Consider the following 18,744-nt stretch of genomic DNA (forward strand, 5'->3'; position numbering starts at 1 on the left):
GGATAGTTAAAATTCCTTTATTAAACAGTCTACGTGAAGATAAAATGAAGTCTGCGAGCATGGAAGCTCTCATAAACTACTAGGGTTATGTCGGAAGCTCTCTGGAGCCAACTTAAATTGACTCCCGCTGGCCAAAATATGAACAATTTGAGCATCAAAAATGATAACTGCAGTGGATCGAAACACATTAAATATCTTTAGACCTATGAGCTCATAATGATACTGAAGAGTCATTGCTAGAGTTTGTGCTACGTACGTACCACATTGTATCACTCAGATGCTACATCACCAGAAGCCTATAGATGGCGTTCAGATCAGAAGCTTCCAAATATACTCAGTGCTCCACACTTTTAGGCTGAAAACCATAGAGATAGCATAGTTTCAGGCTCTGCATAATAGTAACTTCTCGAAAATTATACTTTCCCACATCTGGAAGTTGTAGATTTCAGCTTCAGTTTTATTTATACTATTTCCAGAGAGCTCTGATGTGGTAAACTGACAAGATAATTATGATACTTTGATGTCTCCAAACTGTTATTGGGTGGAAAGGTGATGATTGGCTCCTTTTTTTTTTTTTTTTTAATATTTTCTTGGCTGTGTCATGCGGCGTGTGGGATACTAGTTCCCTGACCAGGGATTGAACCCGTACCCCCTGCATTGGAAGTGCAGGGTTCCAACCATTGGACCGCCAGGGAGTTCCCGATGATTGGCTCCTTAAAATTTTGAGATGATGTATTTTTTGTGTATGTCAAAGGTGATATCATTATTGAAGAACTTTATTTTAATGGTGTAGCCATTGAAAACTTCCTTTCATATATTTAAGTTTTTAAAATACATATGTTTAAAAATTAAGTCCTAAATAACACTTTAAAACCATGCATAAAAATATTAAAAATCCTTACATCAAAAAGACTTTCTGTGTTTGGTGCATATGTGGTTTTGTAATGGGCTAAAAAATGGATAAAAGTACAACGTTTACAGAGACATTCATGTTACTGTGATCCTAAGTATCTTTCTAACTCTAAATTCTATTCTAACAACATTGAGTTTGGACCAGTACGAGATTTTAGGATGGATGTCTTAGAAGGAATGAAGAAGTAAGGTTTTTCAAGTTGTCATCCAAGATTATTTTGTGTTTGTAACATAGTAAATTCATCTTAATAATTTATCTAAAATTCTGTGAGTGGACTTGAGTTGCTCACCCTTTGAATAGCTATGTTTAAGTTTAAAGTGATTGTGTCCTTCATAATTACATAACTGATCATTTAGAAAGGAAGGAAATAATGTATTAGGTATCTTTTTGGCTTGCTGAAGTGAAGGCACTGCACAAAGCTGTTACATTAACCTTCTACCAAGCCCTTTCTTGCAGAGACACACAGAATACTGATGACATTCAAGGGGATGGGATGTAAATTCTACCAGGACTCCTACTGCTACACAGTTGAGGGGGAAAAGGTTATCCTTAACTTGAAGCATTTAAGTCATATGTGATGAATTTTCCATCAGGCAGAAGAAAAGGAATGATTACCAAAGATCACACCCCTGGGATAAATATGAGGTTATAGCTAACTTCTTATTTCCCTCAGGGGTGTAATTAAACAGACTTTTACGGTTAAGGGTTTTAGGCATTGAAAAATGTTTACTGGCAAAAAAATAATAGCTCCAGTTAGAGACATGATCAATCAGAGACAGCTTACTGACTTTATTAAAGCTGTGGATTTGTTGTGAACTGTTTTTTAGCATTTGTTTGACTCAGGGCATATCAATTGAAAAAAGAATGTTTAAAAAAAAAAAAGCCAGTGATATGTTTCTAAAAGGTCCAAATCCTAAATAATTTTAATTAGGCAAATTTTCATAAAGGGGTACATAGGATATTGCTGACACACTTTAGGTATTCATACTTATGTTTGGTTTTAGCTTGGGAATTTTAACAAAAAGAATAAAGAGTTTGAGCTTCTAATCTTGGCTTTACTAATAATTGGCCTTAAGTTGCTAAAACTAGCCCCCATCCCCGCCCCATCTTTTAAATATGAAAATGAAACTGGATATTGACTAGGGAGGTCTGAGGCCCTTCTAGTTTTAAAATGATCTGATTCTCTATTTTTAAGGAATATAAGTTGACACAATTTCGTTTAATTCAATAAACATTCAGTAAGTATTTTCTGAGAACTCAGTCCATTGAAAGAATTCCACCAAGTCACAAGAAATGCAAAGAAATGATGTATTCCCAGCTCTTGGGAAACTCCAAGTTGGGATTATGGAGGAGGGAGGGTATGAGAAGCACAGCCTGTGAACAGACAACTCCAATAGATTGTATTAAGTTCTACGATAGATTTCTCTAGAAACCCAAAAGACATCAACCCTGACCCTCCCAATCTAAATTAGATTTCCCTGTTACACTATCTGATGTGCTTTTTCTTCATAGTATTTGCCATACTTTGTAATTATGTTTCCGTATGATTATTTCCTTAAAGTCATCTCCCCTTCTAGACTAAAAGGTCCCTGAGAACTGAAAATGGCCATGTTACCGTTCACCATGGCATGCCCTGGACCTTAGCATGCAGCCTGGCGTGGTTGGCATTTCATAATTACCTTCTAACTGCAGGAAGGAGAGCTCAGTTGGTGGTGAGGTCAAGCAGAGTCCAAGGAAAGCTTGCTAAGGAAAGAGTAGGCAGCATTTAGGTTCGGTTTCAAATATGCAGTAGTCATTTAGACCAAATTGGAAGTCACCCCAGGTAGAACGGCCTGTGCCTAGATGTGAGTGCCCTGGGTGAGGATGCGGGGGTAAGAGAGTAGACTGACAGCGGGCCTTGTGCCTTACGCTCAAGATACTTGATGTCTCTAAACCAGGGAGCTTTCACAAGAAGTCTGTGAATCCATGTGCACAATGAGGATACAGACTAATAAACATGTGATTATGCTGCCATCATTCTACAAACATATATAGGTTCTGTTGTGATTAGTAACATCCAAACTCATTTAAAAGCATTAATGAATTTGTAGTGGGTTTTTATCTTGTGTAATTTCTCATCAAGTGAAACTAATGTTGCATTATCTTATAAAGGTCTATGAAATTTTTTTTGCTTTAAAAAGGGTCATCTACTTTACTGTAGATTTGGCGAGCCAGTAAAGCATTTTAAAAATAGAGAATTTCACAATCATTTCTCCCTGGTGTCAGTAGGAGGGTAGCTTCAAGAGGGAGAACTTGAAATCAGCCCTTCTCACGGTTGTCCAGGTAAGGATGATTTCACCTACGATAGTGGCAGAACCAGTGATTCTAAGTGCTGTTTTCCAAGCAATAGCCTAAAAAAGCAAACACCTAAATTGATTCTTCTTACCAATATGGTGAAGGCCAAATTTAATACAACATACATATACATCTACATGAATATTCATGTGAATATTTAATCTTTAACAGATATTAAAGAAGCTTTGGATTTTTTTATTTTTCCCTTGCATTATTGTCTTTGTCTTCATCTTGCATTCTATCGTTTTTTGTTTTTTTTTTTTCCCTTTATCCTTTTCAACTTATGACCCTTTGGTTTGAAATTAAATTTGTGCTGTAAGTTGACTCCCTGAATCTTTTCTTCACAAGCTTTCTTTGTATTTTCTAGGAGAAAAAAAGATTAACCCAGGGTTTCCAAAATAAAAGCAAAGCTTGTGATTAAAACTGAATTAGAATCTTTATTCTCTATTATTTGCTAATAGTAAAATAAATAGCCCAGTCTTAAGGAAGATTTAAATTAAGTCCTGGAGCCTTTGCGAACTCTTGGATTTTAATTAAAGAAACACAGAATACCATCACTTTCTGTTTGTCAGTGGAAAAAATATGTATTTTTAAATTTTCAAAGCTTAGCCTGGCAGCACATGGAGTACATCTGTGGGCTTTCAGAATTTGGGGAACACAAATGGATTCAGATGTTTAGGCCCTTTGTCTTCACTGGTCTCAGCTCACCTCACCAACTGAGCATGGCACAATCCAAACACAGTTTCTGAAAACAGAGCAGCTCGAGTTCCTTCTCAAGCACTCTCCTGGGGACTGATAAAGTCAATCTCTGTTTATATAACGAAATCAGGGAGCAAGGGGTCTGCTGGAGTACTTTGTGGATGGGATTCCATTGGTGTTGTCTTTCAGGGAAAAGACTGGATTTAATAAGCCCTATTCTTACTCGCTTTCTTTGCAGGTACAGCCCACTCTAATGGATTATTTTGAACTATTTTTGTTTATGTAGTGCTAGAACCTCTCTTTAAGCTATTGGTTTTAGTAAAATCAATAGGTTTATTGTGGAAAAACGGGATACTGATAACAACTTTACCTGATAAAAGACTTAAATGTCTAGTTAGTCTTTCTTTCTTTTTTTGTTCAATGCTATTGGTGTTCACTGTGTGTGTGTGTGTGTGTGTGTATTTAAATAATATTGTCTTTCCAGTGTTCTTACATTTTAATTTAACTTGAACTTTTAAAACAAACTCTGCTGGTTTATCCTCAAGTACTCATGAAATCCTTCCTATTTTTCAAAATATTTATAAGTATTCTTGAGAGTGAAATCTCATAAAGATCTTTGCTTCAGGACCAGAGTTCAAAGGAAAGTCCGTTTGGTTTTAATTTGAAAACTGTAAAAACAGAATACCCTCAAAATGGCAGGGTGAGAATTGGTAACTTCAATTTTATTGCAATCGGCCAAGCCCATCCCCAGATGTTTCCAATTAAAAGCCGAGAATGCTAACTTGGGTGAATGTCATATGAAAGCATTTCTTTACTATTCTGACTTTTTTCTAAGAAAAATAACAGTCCCAAATCCTTTAACTTTAATGGAAGAAATAACTTCTCATTTGCATGTTTTTTAAACTCATACAAAGACAAATGTAATATTCAAAGAGATTTTTCTGTGTCATATGTAGTCCTGAATGCATTGGGGTTCACACATGTCTTTCCAAGGTCCCCCTTAAAAAAAAAGCTTTTTAAAAGATAATAAAGCCCTTTAGAAACTAAAATCATGTATTTCTGGATTTACTATAATCAAAAAGTGGACCTGTTAACATGGGGAATTTGTTTTAAAAGGAGTGTTTAGTAATTTCATTGCTTTCTTCAGGATTGTTATAGGGCATTTTTCATTATAATGTAAATAATAAGTTTTTCTTTTATTTTTGACCAATTGTGCGTTCCATTGTAAGAAGTACTTCTATAAGAATCTAGATAGGATGAGATAAAAGAAACCAGAATATAATTTTAAAACCATGTGTTTCATAATATTTCTCCAGATAATGCCAGGTTACAGTAGGATCCATTCATGAACTTGAAAGTTACTTTGAACACATCATTCTGTAGTAAAAAGAAAGATACCTACTGGTAATAAATTTGAATTTATGGACATTGGCATTTGTTCAGAGAGCAGATGGAGTTCCTCTTTATGACTAAACTAATGTTAACATTTTGAATGTAAAGCAAAAAATACATTTATTTTTGAAGCTTCCCAAACCATAGACAAGGACCACATACTATCTGCAGAGCTGAAACAGTTGTTTCTCATTTCATTTCCCATTTGGTGAAGTTCTGACAGACATGTATTTGGGAACTCAGTAGGGAGACATGGTCTTTGCAGGTCTTGGGTCTGCCTACATTTGCTGTTGGTAAGTGCCTGATTTTTCTTTCCAAACATGGTGCTACTCAGAATTTTAGACACACTGCAGAGGAGACTTCTGAGGAATCCCCAGAGAAAGCTAGTTGTTTTACCTTTGTGTTCTGCCAACACCTTGCTTGTAGTCCTTGATGCCCTTCTCAGAGTCGTGGCCCATGCCGAGCTTCTGTTGCAGCGTCTTGTGCTTCGGTAGCGTCTTGTACCCACCAGCCTACATCTACCACTGGCTGCGAAAGTCACTGGAGCACAAGTGCCTCCCTTCCCCTAGCCGACGGTGCGTGCCTCCCTGGGCTCGTTTCATCTCATCCTCCTCCGTGCTGAGCGGAGACCCTGTGCATATTGAACTGTTGTGATTGTTAAGATTTTTTGAAGTTATTTTGAAAATCTTTAAAGAATTGTGAATATTTTTAAATCTAGGTATAGAAAGAGAATGGGAATCAGGAACCTAGCTCTGAGTTCATCACTACCATTTAATGACCTTATGTTTCATCTGTGCAATAGAAATAATGTCTATCTTCATTACCTTTTTACGTCATTATAAGACTTAACTTGGATGATACGCAAAATCATTATGAGGGCTGTGTTCTTAACAAACGCAGGAAGAACTCATCGTTACTGTTCTTGTCAGTACCAACCAAAGTGATACGGCTGAACTCTTGAACAAAGAGGCTGTTTTTTGTTGTTTTTTTTTTTTGAAGAGGCCTTTTCCCAAGTCACGTTTTCTCTTCCTTTTCTTAAAATGAAGCTTAATGTGAAGAGTTATACTTTTCTTTAAAGGAAAGTGTATGCTGGTGAAAGAAGGGAAGAAATATTTTCAGCTTTGAGGGCAAAAAAGCCAAATTGACTTGAACTAGTAGTTTCTAACCTTCTTGAGTATGAGAACTCCTTTTTAATTTCAGTAACTCTTATAGATTCTGTCATGATAATGTTCTTATACTTGTAATACTTTCCCAAAGGTTGAGAACTAGTCTTAGTGAAAATATGGTGGAGGTGCATCATAAATACAAATTCGGCAAATGTTGATTAGTTCGTGTGTGCCATGTTAATGTGCAAAACAAGAGTGTGTTAAAGTAACATCTGCTGTATTTGGAGAAAGAAGGAGGAAAGGGACGGGCAGCGTGTACTGGATTCATTGTTCATCCAGCTGTTACTTGGAACAGGTTTGGGGATATACATCAGGGAACAAATCAGACTGAAATCCCTGATGCGTCATTTTAGCTAGGAGTTTCCTATAGATACAGTAAAGAAAGTTAACAACAATGTTAGAAGTCCTACGGAAGAAAGACAGTAGAGGAGATAGGTGAGTTTCATTGAGCAGGTGACAGCTGAGCAAAACCTTAAAGTAGATGACAGAATTAGCCACGGGAATATCCGTAAGAGCAGAAGAGAGAACAGTCAGTGAGAAGCCGTGAGGTGGGAGCAGGCCTGAAGTGTTCCAGGACCAGCAGGGGAGCCTGTGTGGCCGAGGAGGAAGATGCTAGAAGACAGGCCGGAAAGGTAACGAGCACCACGCCACTTGGGGCTCCCTAGGCTGTGTGTTGGGTTTGGCCTGTACTCTGCCTCAAACAGGGAGGATGGGAATGCAGACGAATACTCCGTTTTAAAATGGATTGGCAGTAGATTTAGTGGTTGCTGGGCTTTCGGGAAGAGGGAATGGGGAGCCACTGCCACTGCCAGTGGGTACAGGGTTTCGTTTTGGGATGATGAAAATGTTATGGAATTAGATAGTGGTCGTGATTGCACAACCTTACAAATACCCTAAAAACTACACTTTGAAAGGGTTGATTTTATGCTATGTGAATTACGTATCAATAAAAATGTTGCAAAAAAATTGATTGTCAGGGCTTGCTGGAACCATTTTTTTGCTCCTCTTTCAACTAGTTAATACCGCCTTTGCCTTGGAAAATTCAGATTTCTAACTAGTTATACCTTAACTGAGGGAAAGTCTCCTCGTGTTGTTGGCTGTGTTTTCATTAGAAGTAAAGGATGTTAATCTGTTTTAAAATATCTCTGCTGAAATTGTTAATGACTGTGAAATCCAGTTTTTCCAGATACCCTTTTATATGCTCTTTGGCTACCTGTGTTCACTGTTATTCGGTAAGATATGATAGTGAGGCGTTTTTAACCTCTGGCTATCGAATGTAATTTTTAGGCCAAAATTCTGACTATTATATTTTGCTAAACTAAGATATTCTACATATAATTTATTTTGTGATTCTTTAATAGTGTAGAAAATTAGATCAGCATGATAAGATATTCTTCAAATTATGGTCTAGAGCATGGAAGTGAAAAGAATGCCAATTCATTCCATTGACCAAAACCCAAAATTGTATGCTCCCTTCTTCCAGAAGAAGCAGTTATTTTTAATAGAAATGGATCAGGAAATGTATTTAGCTAGGTTTTTTTCCCCCTAGTGTTTTAGATTTAACTTTTGCATTTCCTCAAATTTTAATCTGTGACAGCCTAGTAAAGTTGATTGAAATATTATGACTATATTTTAATTTTTTCTTCTTTTCCCCGTGGGGGAGGTGTAGTATAATTTGTGTTTTACAAGTAGTCTAAGTAGTCTTCTTTAAAGAAAAGAAAACCATTGAATACTCTGAGTAGAATATTCACTCTTGTATGGCAGCTCAAACTATAGAGGCACTTTGTTTGTTTTCCGCTTCTAAAACAGTGCCAGTTTGTAAACAGCTCCAGAATTTACAACAGGTGGTGAAGTTATAGATCACAGAGTTTGCTGAACTTACTTCTCTTTGAGGACTTTGACTTGGGTAGTTACACCTCACCAGAAGTGTTTAATTAATGATGAAACGCATGCATTTCCTCCTCTGTGTTTAGGCTTTTTAGAAGACAGCTTTTACCTTTTCCAGGCATCTTGTCTTGAACTACATTATCCTCTCCTGTGGCCTCCCCTCTTGAAATAGGTGTCCTTGCTTGGTAAAATTTCCCTCTGGTGCTGTCCTTGTTGAGTGTGCTTTTTGGGGACAGCATGGGGGGAATCTAGAGTTCATCTTCTAACATGTAGATCAAATTGAAAGAATGTTCTGAACAATTGTAAGATAAGCCCTGTCAGACCAATCACATTTTCAGAATTTTGAGTACTTTAGAAATCTGAGGTAACTCAGATTTCTTCTTATTTACAAAAAGTCAGCACCCTAGGAGAGAATTAATCTGCTTTTACCTCATTGTTCCAACATGAATGAATGTACTTAGAGGTTGATTAAATATTTTTCCTTCTGACCATGGGAAAGTATGTCCAAATCCTTAAGTAATTACATTCTTAATACAGACCTTTCTCATTTTCTTAGCTGGAAAGGCAGGGCAGCTTTCAAGCCTCTGCATTTTTCATTTGTGTGATGGCGACTTTAAATTGAACTGCAAGTAGTTTGGTCACTTAACTCTCTACCAGCTAAGCTTAGAAAGCGTAACATTTCAAAGTGGTTTATTTCATAAAACTCTTCGCATTCTTTGATGGCTTGAGACAATATTTAAAGCACTGAAATAAGCCTGTACTGAGGAGAAAAATAATGTTTTAACCTAATCTAAAATTTGATTTTGGGTGATCAGAAGTTAAAATGTGTACATGTATGGTTTTTCAGTGAGATAACCTGAGTATTTAAAGAGTTAAAAATAAAATATTAAGTACTGCATTAAAGGAACATTGTGAAAACTTAGGAACTTTGGACAGTTGCGCATGATCACACTTAATATATTCTTATGTGTGCTTTATCTTTCTCCAGGTCAGTCACTCCCAGTAGACTGTGAATTATCGAGAGACATGCGTTTGTTCATCTTTTTTTCCCAGCACCTAGTGCCTGTCACATAGTGAGGAGTCATTTAATGTTCATTGACTGAGTATTTTTTCTTGTCATCATCATTGTTAAACCCAGGCCCTGGACTCAGGTGGCTGCTAGTGAATCAGCACACCTGCGTGGGGTGTATCTGTTTTATCTTAAGAGACTCATAGTTGATGACTGATTCCCCCTCCTTGCAAAAATTTGATCTGTGCATCTTAGCCAGTCGGCATGTAGTTCTATCTTAAGTTAGAAAATGGTGTCATTTGTATGTTTTGGGTTTTATTTTTTTCCTTGTTTTTTTTTTAACTTAAGATGATATGTTTCCCTTTTACTAGACATTCTTGGGATTCTCTTCTTTTATATGCTGCCATCACAATAGACAAGATACACCATCCATTTTTATTGCTGTTTCTTTATTCATATTGGTAATCTTTTTGTACTAAATGGCGAATCATAGAATAATTAAGCAAGAAGAACCAGAAAATTCTGCAAATGAAGAGCAATAAGGGGGGTTCAGCTCTACCAGATATTATGTTAAAATATAATATAAAGCTTTAATATTTAAAACTATATGGCACTGGTACATGATTACACAGACAGAAGTGTAACAGAATAAATGGAAAGTCCAGAAAGAGATCTAAATATATTTGGAAATTTAGTAACTTAATCAAAAAGACATTTTAAATTTTAAATCAGTGGGGAAAATAATTGTTTAAAAAATGATGTTGAGGCCACTTGGTAAACATCTGAAAGAAATTAGGTTGGATCCTTTTCTTCTACCTTACACCAGAATAAATTCCAGATGGAGCATAAATGTAAATGCAAAATTGTGAAACCATAAAAGTACTAGAAAAAAAACCATGAAAATGTTTTTATAATCTTGGAGTGAAAGTGACCTTTCTAGTTATATTACAAAGCCCAGATGCCATTTTAAAAAATGATAAATTTGACCATTTACCAGATTTCTACATGGCAAAAGAGCATGGCACACACAGTCGAAAGACAGACAAACTAGGAAAGTACAACATATTTTACAAACTAAGGGTTAATTTCCTTAATATATAAAGCATTTTTCAATTACTAGGACCATAAATCTAACAGCAAAATGGGCCAACTTTATAGGAAGAAAAATACAAATTTCTTTAAACATATGGAAAGATACATAGTGCAAATTAAAACCACAGTGAAATGCCATTTCTCAGATTGGCAGAGATAGAAAGTTTTGATAGTACACTGTCGATAAGAATGTGGGGAAAGTAGCCCTTGCATACATAATATTGCTGATGGAAATATAAAACGGCACAACTTGAGTGGAAAACAGTTTTGTGCTATAAAACTTAAAACCCTTATACCCAGCAATTCCAATCCAAGGAGTTTACCCTAGACGTACGCACAAATGATGTGTATACAAGAATATTTATTTTATCCCAAATGGTTATGCCATTTTAAACCAACGCAAGTTCTAGATGGTCCAAATCCTTGCCAGAACATGTTTATTCATCTTCTAAATTTTAGCCATTCTAGTGGGTATTCATTGGTATCCTGTTATAGTTTTAAGTTGCATTTCTGGTAACTGATGTTGGGTTTCTTAGGTATTCATATATCTTTGGCAAAATTTTTAAGTCTTTCGCCTTTTAAAAAATTTGGATTGTTCTTATTATTGAGTTGTTAAATTCTTCATATGTTTTGGATACAAATATGTTGTCTAATACAACAGGTTTTCTTAATATTTTCCCCAATCTTTGGCTTGCCTATTTATTTTCTTAGTAAGTTTTTGAAGACAGTGTAATTTTGATGAAGTCCAATTCATCAGTTTTTTTCTTTTATGGTTAATGCTTTTTGTGTTCTAAGAAATCTTTGTATACTCCAATGTCAAGAAAATTTACTCCTTTTTTTTCCCTTAGAAGTTTTATTTCTTTAGCTTGTATATTTAGCTTCCCCCTACCCCCATTAGATTCTCAAAATAGTCCATAACCAAAAAAAAAAAAAAAAAAAAAAAAAAAGATTTAGAACCACTGCTTTAGACTGCTATCTAGTGTTCAGATTTGTTAATGTAGACAGCACCACATCATACTGTCCCTTTTCCCAACAAAATAGTTTCCGAATTAATGGAGAGAATGACATTGCTTTTGAGAAGGTAGATATCAGTGGAATAACTGGCTTTATTACACCTCCTAAGTAAATAAGTAATTCATTTCTAAATAACCCTGTGCTTCGAATTTTAATATTAGATGAGTGTGTGCCCCACCTGGACCTGCCCCTTCTAGGTGGCCTTTATTGCTCTAGGACAGTAAGGCATCAGCAATGCCGTGAACACTGCAGGAAGATCAAGAGTCAGAGACCTGAGTTCTGGTCTTCATACTGTCACGCCTTCTGTCTCAGCCAGCAAGCATTCCTATTTCATCTAGAACAAAGTCCAAAACATGATTTCTGAAGCTGATCCCCAACCTACCTTTTCATTTCTGCAGTGCTCTGCTATTTCATGTTCCCCAGAGTTATCTTGTACTAGGCCCAACTCTGCATCTTCGTTTATGCTGTAATCTTCATCTAGATTGTTCTCATTCCTTTTCAGCCTGCCCCAGACTTAGCCAGTGAATCTGTTAAGTTCCCATTAAAACTCCATATCCTCCTTGAACTCTTCTCCCAACCTCTTGAAAGGAATTAATTTGTTTGCATGCGTTTTATGTACAGTCTCTCCATTAGCTTACAGACTTCTGAATGTTTTGAATGCTGGGAGGGTGTGGTGTTCATTTTAAACCTAAGTGATGCTTCACTAGTTGCTCACACATGGTAGGCTGGTTATAGAGCACCTTTCTGATATAAAAACGGGGAAAAGTGCTGAGCCCTTAAGCAGCAGTATTCGTTGTCCTGGGGTTTGCACTAGATAGTGTTTTTCAAACTCTGAGCTTGTGACCCATTTGCTATTTATGAAAGCAGTTTTGGTGTTAAATAGTCCAAGAGCATCATTTTAAAAAAATGAAGTAGAGTAGAAAAGAAAATAAAGGATTACATAACATGGGTAAGCATTCTGTAGTAAAAGATTTGTTTCTAGTTTTATATTTGCATATAGGTTTACTAGGTTGTAATGTAAAATGTATTTCTTACTATGGGTTGTAGGTTAAAATAATTGAAAACTAATGTTTAGATTTAACCTCTATAATGAATTTTGAATTTTAAAATTTAGAGAAGAGATATGTGGACTTTTAATTAACTGATATTTCTAAACATTTTCACTAAATGATTTCACATAATTTGCACTGTCCTCTGTTAACTGGCTACCAAATTACCCTTAGGTGAATGATTTTTTTCTTCAGTATCTGTTGTATAGTCTTTGTTTTATATTTGGGGTACATGATTGGGTTACAAATACACAAATCATTTTTTCTGAAATAGAGTGTTTGAAGAAACTTTAGAGGATTATTATCACAGATATTTCCCTGAAATTTTTGTAATTTAAAAAATTTTTTCTTTCTTTACATTTATCAGTCTAGATTGCTCATGGAAGCATGTTGACCAGACAGTACTTTTTAGTACGTTAGAATGGAAAGAATATTATCAGCTGAGCTTACAAATTTAAAAAATTCTAAGGATAGTGACTAAGGATAGTGAAATTCCATTTTGGAAAATGTTTATTTCATATGTAAATTATAATGCTGTCAAATATGAAATTTCACTGCGTTATTAACTAGCACTTAAGAGACAACTTGAATTTGAAACTGGGTATTCTTAGCAATCAGCTCAGCAAGAATCATATGTTGAATATTTCTTCCAAAAGAAAGTAGAAACTCAAATCCTTCCAAATGAACACAGGCATCCCGAATGGCGATACATTTGTTTGAGAGCCTTTTAATCAAATGTGCATTCTTGAGCTGGGAAAGCAATTACTAATAGGCTTGTTTAGTATTTACAGTAAAGCTGTTTCTGGTTGACTTCATTTAACTTTGTGATTAAAACTTTTCCTGGAATTCTGGAGCCTAGTAACTAGGAAGTTACTGCGTTAGTAATGCCTGTGCCTTTTTTCTTCACATCTCTTTAGGGTCAGTATAGACCGTCTGATTTGCTGTGTCCTGAGACATATGTTTGGGTACCCATTGAGCAGTGCCTGCCTTCACTTGAGAACTCCAAGTACTGCCGTTTCAACCAGGACCCAGAAGCAGGTATGTTTGGAGCAGAGCTTGGCCGGAAATCATTGGCTTTGTTTCAGAATCCGCTTGCGTGGTTGTGACCCTTAACAGGGTCTGGTAGCTTTTTTTTTTTTTTTTTTTTAAAGAAATTCACGGTCTTTTATTTATTTATTTATTTATTTATTTATTTATTTATTTATTTATTTATTTATTTATTTATTTATTTATTTATTTATTTATTTATGGCTGTGTTGGGTCTTCGTTTCTGTGCGAGGGCTTTCTCTAGTTGCGGCAAGTGGGGACCACTCTTCATCGCAGTGCGCGGGCCTCTCACCATCGCGGCCTCTCTTGTTGCGGAGCACAGGCTCCAGACGCGCAGGCTCAGTAATTGTGGCTCACGGGCCCAGTTGCTCCGCGGCATGTGGGATCTTCCCAGACCAGGGCTCGAACCCGTGTCCCCTGCATTGGCAGGCAGATTCCCAACCACTGCGCCACCAGGGAAGCCCTGGTAGCTTTTTATATAGTGTAGAGTGTGCGTGAGTGCCTGCGCACGGACATGTGTGTGTTTGTCAGATAGAAGGAGACGCCGCGTGTGCATTCACACACAACGCTCACAGTCATGGTTTTGCAAGTAAATGCAGAAGCCTCATGTGCTTGTGCTACTTACTGACACAGCTTCTTCCATTTGGTTGTTTTCACATGCTTTGAGGGCTGTTCTCACTGTTCTCCATTACTTTTACAACTATCACAGTGCATAAAAATTGTTCACTGGATTATTTAGCCAATGTAAAGAAGATAGAAATATCAACCAATTGGACCAAATAAAGTTGTGGAATGGTTTCACGAGGGCCAGCCGGCTGTGATGGGTTTTGTGATGATACTTTCTTGACTTCTTGCATCTCTGGTGCTTCTTCTTTTCTGTCCTTTCTTCTATCTCCTGCCCAGAATAGCCCCAGCCATATTTTATCTCCTATTATTCTCCTTTGGATACTGTGCACTGGTAGCAGGTACAGACACTAAAAGTATAGCCCTGGAGCCAGACTTCCTGCATTCAGACCCTAACTCCATCCTCAGCGGGTAAACTGGGTCCCCTTAGGCAGTTTAATAATCTCTCTGGCCTCAGGTTCCTGGCCTTCAAAATAGAGATAATAATAAGACCTTTCATATTGAGCTATAAGTGAGGATTAAAATAAAACAAACACGTTGAGAATAGCCCCCTCTTATTGTTGTGTTGGTGATTGTTAGGCAGGTTAGGGTGCTGCATCCCGTGTATGCCACAGGTTTCTTCTGCATTTGCCTTTATGGGCCCTGATCCCTCTCTCCGAGGAAGCATGCAGATCTGTTGCCCTCCCTGTCATCTGAGTGCCACTCACCGTTTATAGCAGTTCTCCTCTGCACGGCCCTCCCCACCCTCACCGTGTTCGCTGTGGCTTTGCTCGTCAGGCGCAAGTCATGATGCCTTCCTGCCCTGTGATGAGCCGCATTAAGTTGTACTGCATGTCTTCCCCCAGGCTGAAGTTCCTGGGTGTTTCCGTGGGTGCTTTTCGACCTTTCTGTCTTCACAGCCCCCCAAAGGAGATGCCCGATGCATAAATCCTTAAGAACACAAACATTTTCCTACTAGCCACCTGTGGTTTAGGCTAACTTTAGGAAAAAGAAGGAAAGAGGAATGGAAAGGTCAGGGGAAAGGAAGAAAGTAAATGGACAAATCAAATAGGAAGACAAAGAGGACAAGGAAAGAAATGTAGTCAATTCTTCTGTTTTAAGATGTGCATTTTTTTTTCCCCACAAATCAGGTTTTCTTTCATTAAAAAATTGGTTCATGTACCTTTGTATTTTGTTATCTCCTGGAAAAGCTGTTATGAAATCAAGAGTGGGCACTTCTTACACATGATGATACCTTAGAATCTGATGAGGAGTGGCCATAGGGGCCCATATGCCAGGCACCTCGAGGTTAGCTCCAGGTTTTCTAGATATTTAGGTTTCGTAGAGCAGCCAAAGCTTTGCATTCCTGTACCTTAAATTACTGATCAGAGTTTCATTCTAAGTTCTACCGCATTGATTAAATAGATTTGTTGCTTTAGAACAAACGTATTGAATTTGTCAGTTAGTTTTGGAGTCAGGCTCAAAAGGCAATAGTATTTTAGAGGAAAGCATATGCAGTTGACCCTTGAACAACTTGGGGGTTAGGCGCCAACCCTCCACCCAGTTGAAAATCCATGTATGACTTAGAGTTGGCCCTTTGTACCTGCATCCTCAGATTCAACCGACCCTGGATCGTGTAGTGCTGTAGTATTTCCTATTGAAAAAATCCGAGTATAAGTGGACTTAATGCAGTTCAACCCATGTTGTTCAAGGTCTACTGTACCTAACCACTGTATCCCCTCAAAAAAATTTTTCCCTTTATCTTTTCTCAAGGTCAGGTCAGGTCAGAGCCAGTTCCTGTGGCGAAAATTGTTGAACATCTTAGTACATTGTTTGATGTTCACATGTAAAAATTTGTCTTTATAAGTTCCTTCCAACTGAATAATAATATGATCTCAAATTGGTTCTGACTCCCAAACTTATGACACAATTTCACCTTCCCTTTTTCCCTCTTGATCTATTTTCTTTAAAATAGATCTGCTTCTCTTCTTGCGTATACTTGGAGATTAAAACAGTCACAGGCTCTCCCTGTTTTATAAAGTTGAAAAGGTGACTGCATGATTTCCATGTACTAAATGGACATTCAAATAAAGATTCATTCATGTTAATATATTTTGAATTCATTTTCCAAAGTAAGCACTAATGAGCATTTCATGGCAAAGAAAATTTAGTCTCATACCTGCAGGTTCCGTCGTGAGTGAGGAATATACAGCCTGTTCCTTTCCTGTAATCTAAGTTCCATTTCTTATGACAGTAGCTTTAGCTCTTAATATTCATTGCTTAGGATTCATTTACAAAAGCCAGAGGAGTTAATTTCTTTGATAATAGTGCTTCCAAGAAAATGAAGATCCTTTTCCATATGCTGAATCGTTGGTACTTTGAGGAGAACACCACGCAGTTTTATCAGTATTGAATATCACAGTCCAGAAACTATTTGAAATCAAACTTACGTCCTGTGGTTTTAGGAAATTAAAATGCAGTTACATGCTGGAATGTATTGAGCATGCTGTGAAACATGGTCATTTGAGATTCAAATGGCAATCTGTGAGAAACTGCTCTCTTCTCTGGGGCCAGTTTTACTTTTACATGACCCAAACTCTGACTTAGAAAATACAGAGCTTAATATGGGTAATATTGTTAGTCGGCATGGTGCTTTTTTCACTAAATCTTGTTTCTCCTTTCAGCTGTTCAGTAGTTAAATTTCTCTGCAAAAGTCACAGCTGATCACCATGGGTGTCTATAAAACAGACTTTGGTTACAAAGGTGCATCAGTGGCCCTTGCAGGAAAAATTACATTTTCCCCCTGTCCTGAATTGCTGAGAATGTCTGGAAATCCTATTCTTCCCTGCCCTGAACCCATGCCCCCCAACCCCGCGTATTTTGGAGATTTGGGTTCTATGGTTATTTGCTCAGCTAAGAAGTCTGCCTCACAATAAAAACCTATTGTTTTTACTGCTTTACAGTACCATGGGGGGAGGGGCTGGCAAACTGAAGTAATTTGGAAAATTTTAAAGAGATTCTTTTGTTCATAAATAAGTCTTTTGTTTTTCAATTCAGAACCTCTGCCTACTCTAAATAAAGGATTTCAAAAGTTCCTCAAATGATTTTTAAGTAAACGTTTGCTAGGTTGCTTTTTAAATTGATAGTTGGATATGTATAGATTTCAAAAATTCTGCGTCACAGTTACATCGTACTTTTTTGGATTAAATTATTTTTTAAAATATTTACTGGAAACACTAGTAGAAAATTTGTTCAAATACATAAAACCGCTACTAAGAAGGAAATGAAAATGATCTACATTCTCATTGTACAGCAGTAATCATTGTTAATTTTTGTATGCTCTTCTGATCTTTTTTTCCTGTGCATATAGCTATGTGAATTTTTTTAAAAACAAAACAAGAAATCATGCTTCACACTTCTGTTATTGTTCTTAATACTTTGTGTGGTTTCTTACTTTTAGTAAAGACTACTTGACCATTAGTTTGGTCAGTCATTCAACAAACAAATGCCACTACTTATGTGATAGTATCTAATACAGATATTTTACAAGCATAAGATTTACAAGCGTTTTACAAGAGTAAACCAAATGTTTTGGAGTTGGTTTTAGAACCATGATAAACTATGATTTGATTTGACCCTTAATGTTGCACAATATTGTACTGCCAACTAAAAATTGGCATTTGCCATCTGCCTCTATAAGGATTAAGTCACAAACGTCTGTAGCTGCTGACCTTCAACACATCCTGAGAGGAGTTCAGGGCGGAGGTCAGGAATGAGGCACTCTGTGCTCGGGGGAAAAACTGGCAGAACAGGGCTTCAGAGAGACATTTTTCAGGAGGAGGTTTTACGAGCCCCGTGTCTTGCATCTCCTCATACCTAGAAAAGCACTAAAATCATGAACGGAGACACGCGCTCCTCGTGACTAGCAGCAACCTCCTGCTGAGACGTGTGCTTGGCTGCACGCACCCCCTTCACTGACGTCACGTGTGACCCTGACCTTGCCCCCCGCCTCTTCGGAGCAGTTCCTCAGAGCTCTCTGAGAGGCTGTCTCCCGGGCTGTAGTCCTCATTTGGCCCCAGATAAAACTTCACCCGCCACTCTCACGTTGTGCGTTTCTTTTTCAGTCGACAGTACTATTTTTGTTGGTAGTAAAATCCTTTTGGTTCCAGTTTTACAAAATATTAAAACTTTGTTAAGCATATGGTATTTCCCAAGCACCGTTCTGTGTTTTCCCCTATGTTACCTCAATTTATCCTCAGAACATAATTGAATGCTTCATCATTGACCCCTCAGATATTATTTATTGCAAAAATAATAGCTAATAATGGCTTTTAATCAGAAATGTAAAATAATTTTAATTTAAATATTGCTCTATAATATTTTTATGGATACTTTTAGTATTTCAGAGGAGCGAATTAGAATAAGCTTTATTTCTATTTCTACTTATAATTATAGAAGTATACATTTTACCACAGATTAGTCTAGATTTCACTCTCGCTTTTCTGTACATACTTTGAAATATTTGCAAGTAATTTCCTA

At 37.0% G+C, this 18,744-nt stretch overlaps 1 protein-coding gene across 8 annotated transcripts in view; it reads left to right on the plus strand.

The window, feature by feature from the left end:
• ATE1 (arginyltransferase 1) overlaps positions 1-18,744 on the plus strand; it is a 159,785-nt gene that overhangs the window by 108,291 nt on the left and 32,750 nt on the right. For 4 of the 8 annotated variants that reach the window (XM_036828492.1, XM_036828495.1, XM_036828490.1 and 1 more), the window contains one exon: positions 13,473-13,593. In XM_036828492.1, the coding sequence (XP_036684387.1) occupies positions 13,473-13,593 (121 nt within the window). Of the gene's footprint in view, positions 1-13,472; positions 13,594-15,071; positions 15,421-18,744 lie in introns of those variants that run through there. The other 4 variants (XM_036828494.1, XM_036828496.1, XM_036828491.1 and 1 more) reach the window with 4 other exon arrangements.

Source organism: Balaenoptera musculus, chromosome 16 (assembly GCF_009873245.2).
Source record: "Balaenoptera musculus isolate JJ_BM4_2016_0621 chromosome 16, mBalMus1.pri.v3, whole genome shotgun sequence".
Lineage (NCBI taxonomy): Eukaryota > Metazoa > Chordata > Mammalia > Artiodactyla > Balaenopteridae > Balaenoptera > Balaenoptera musculus.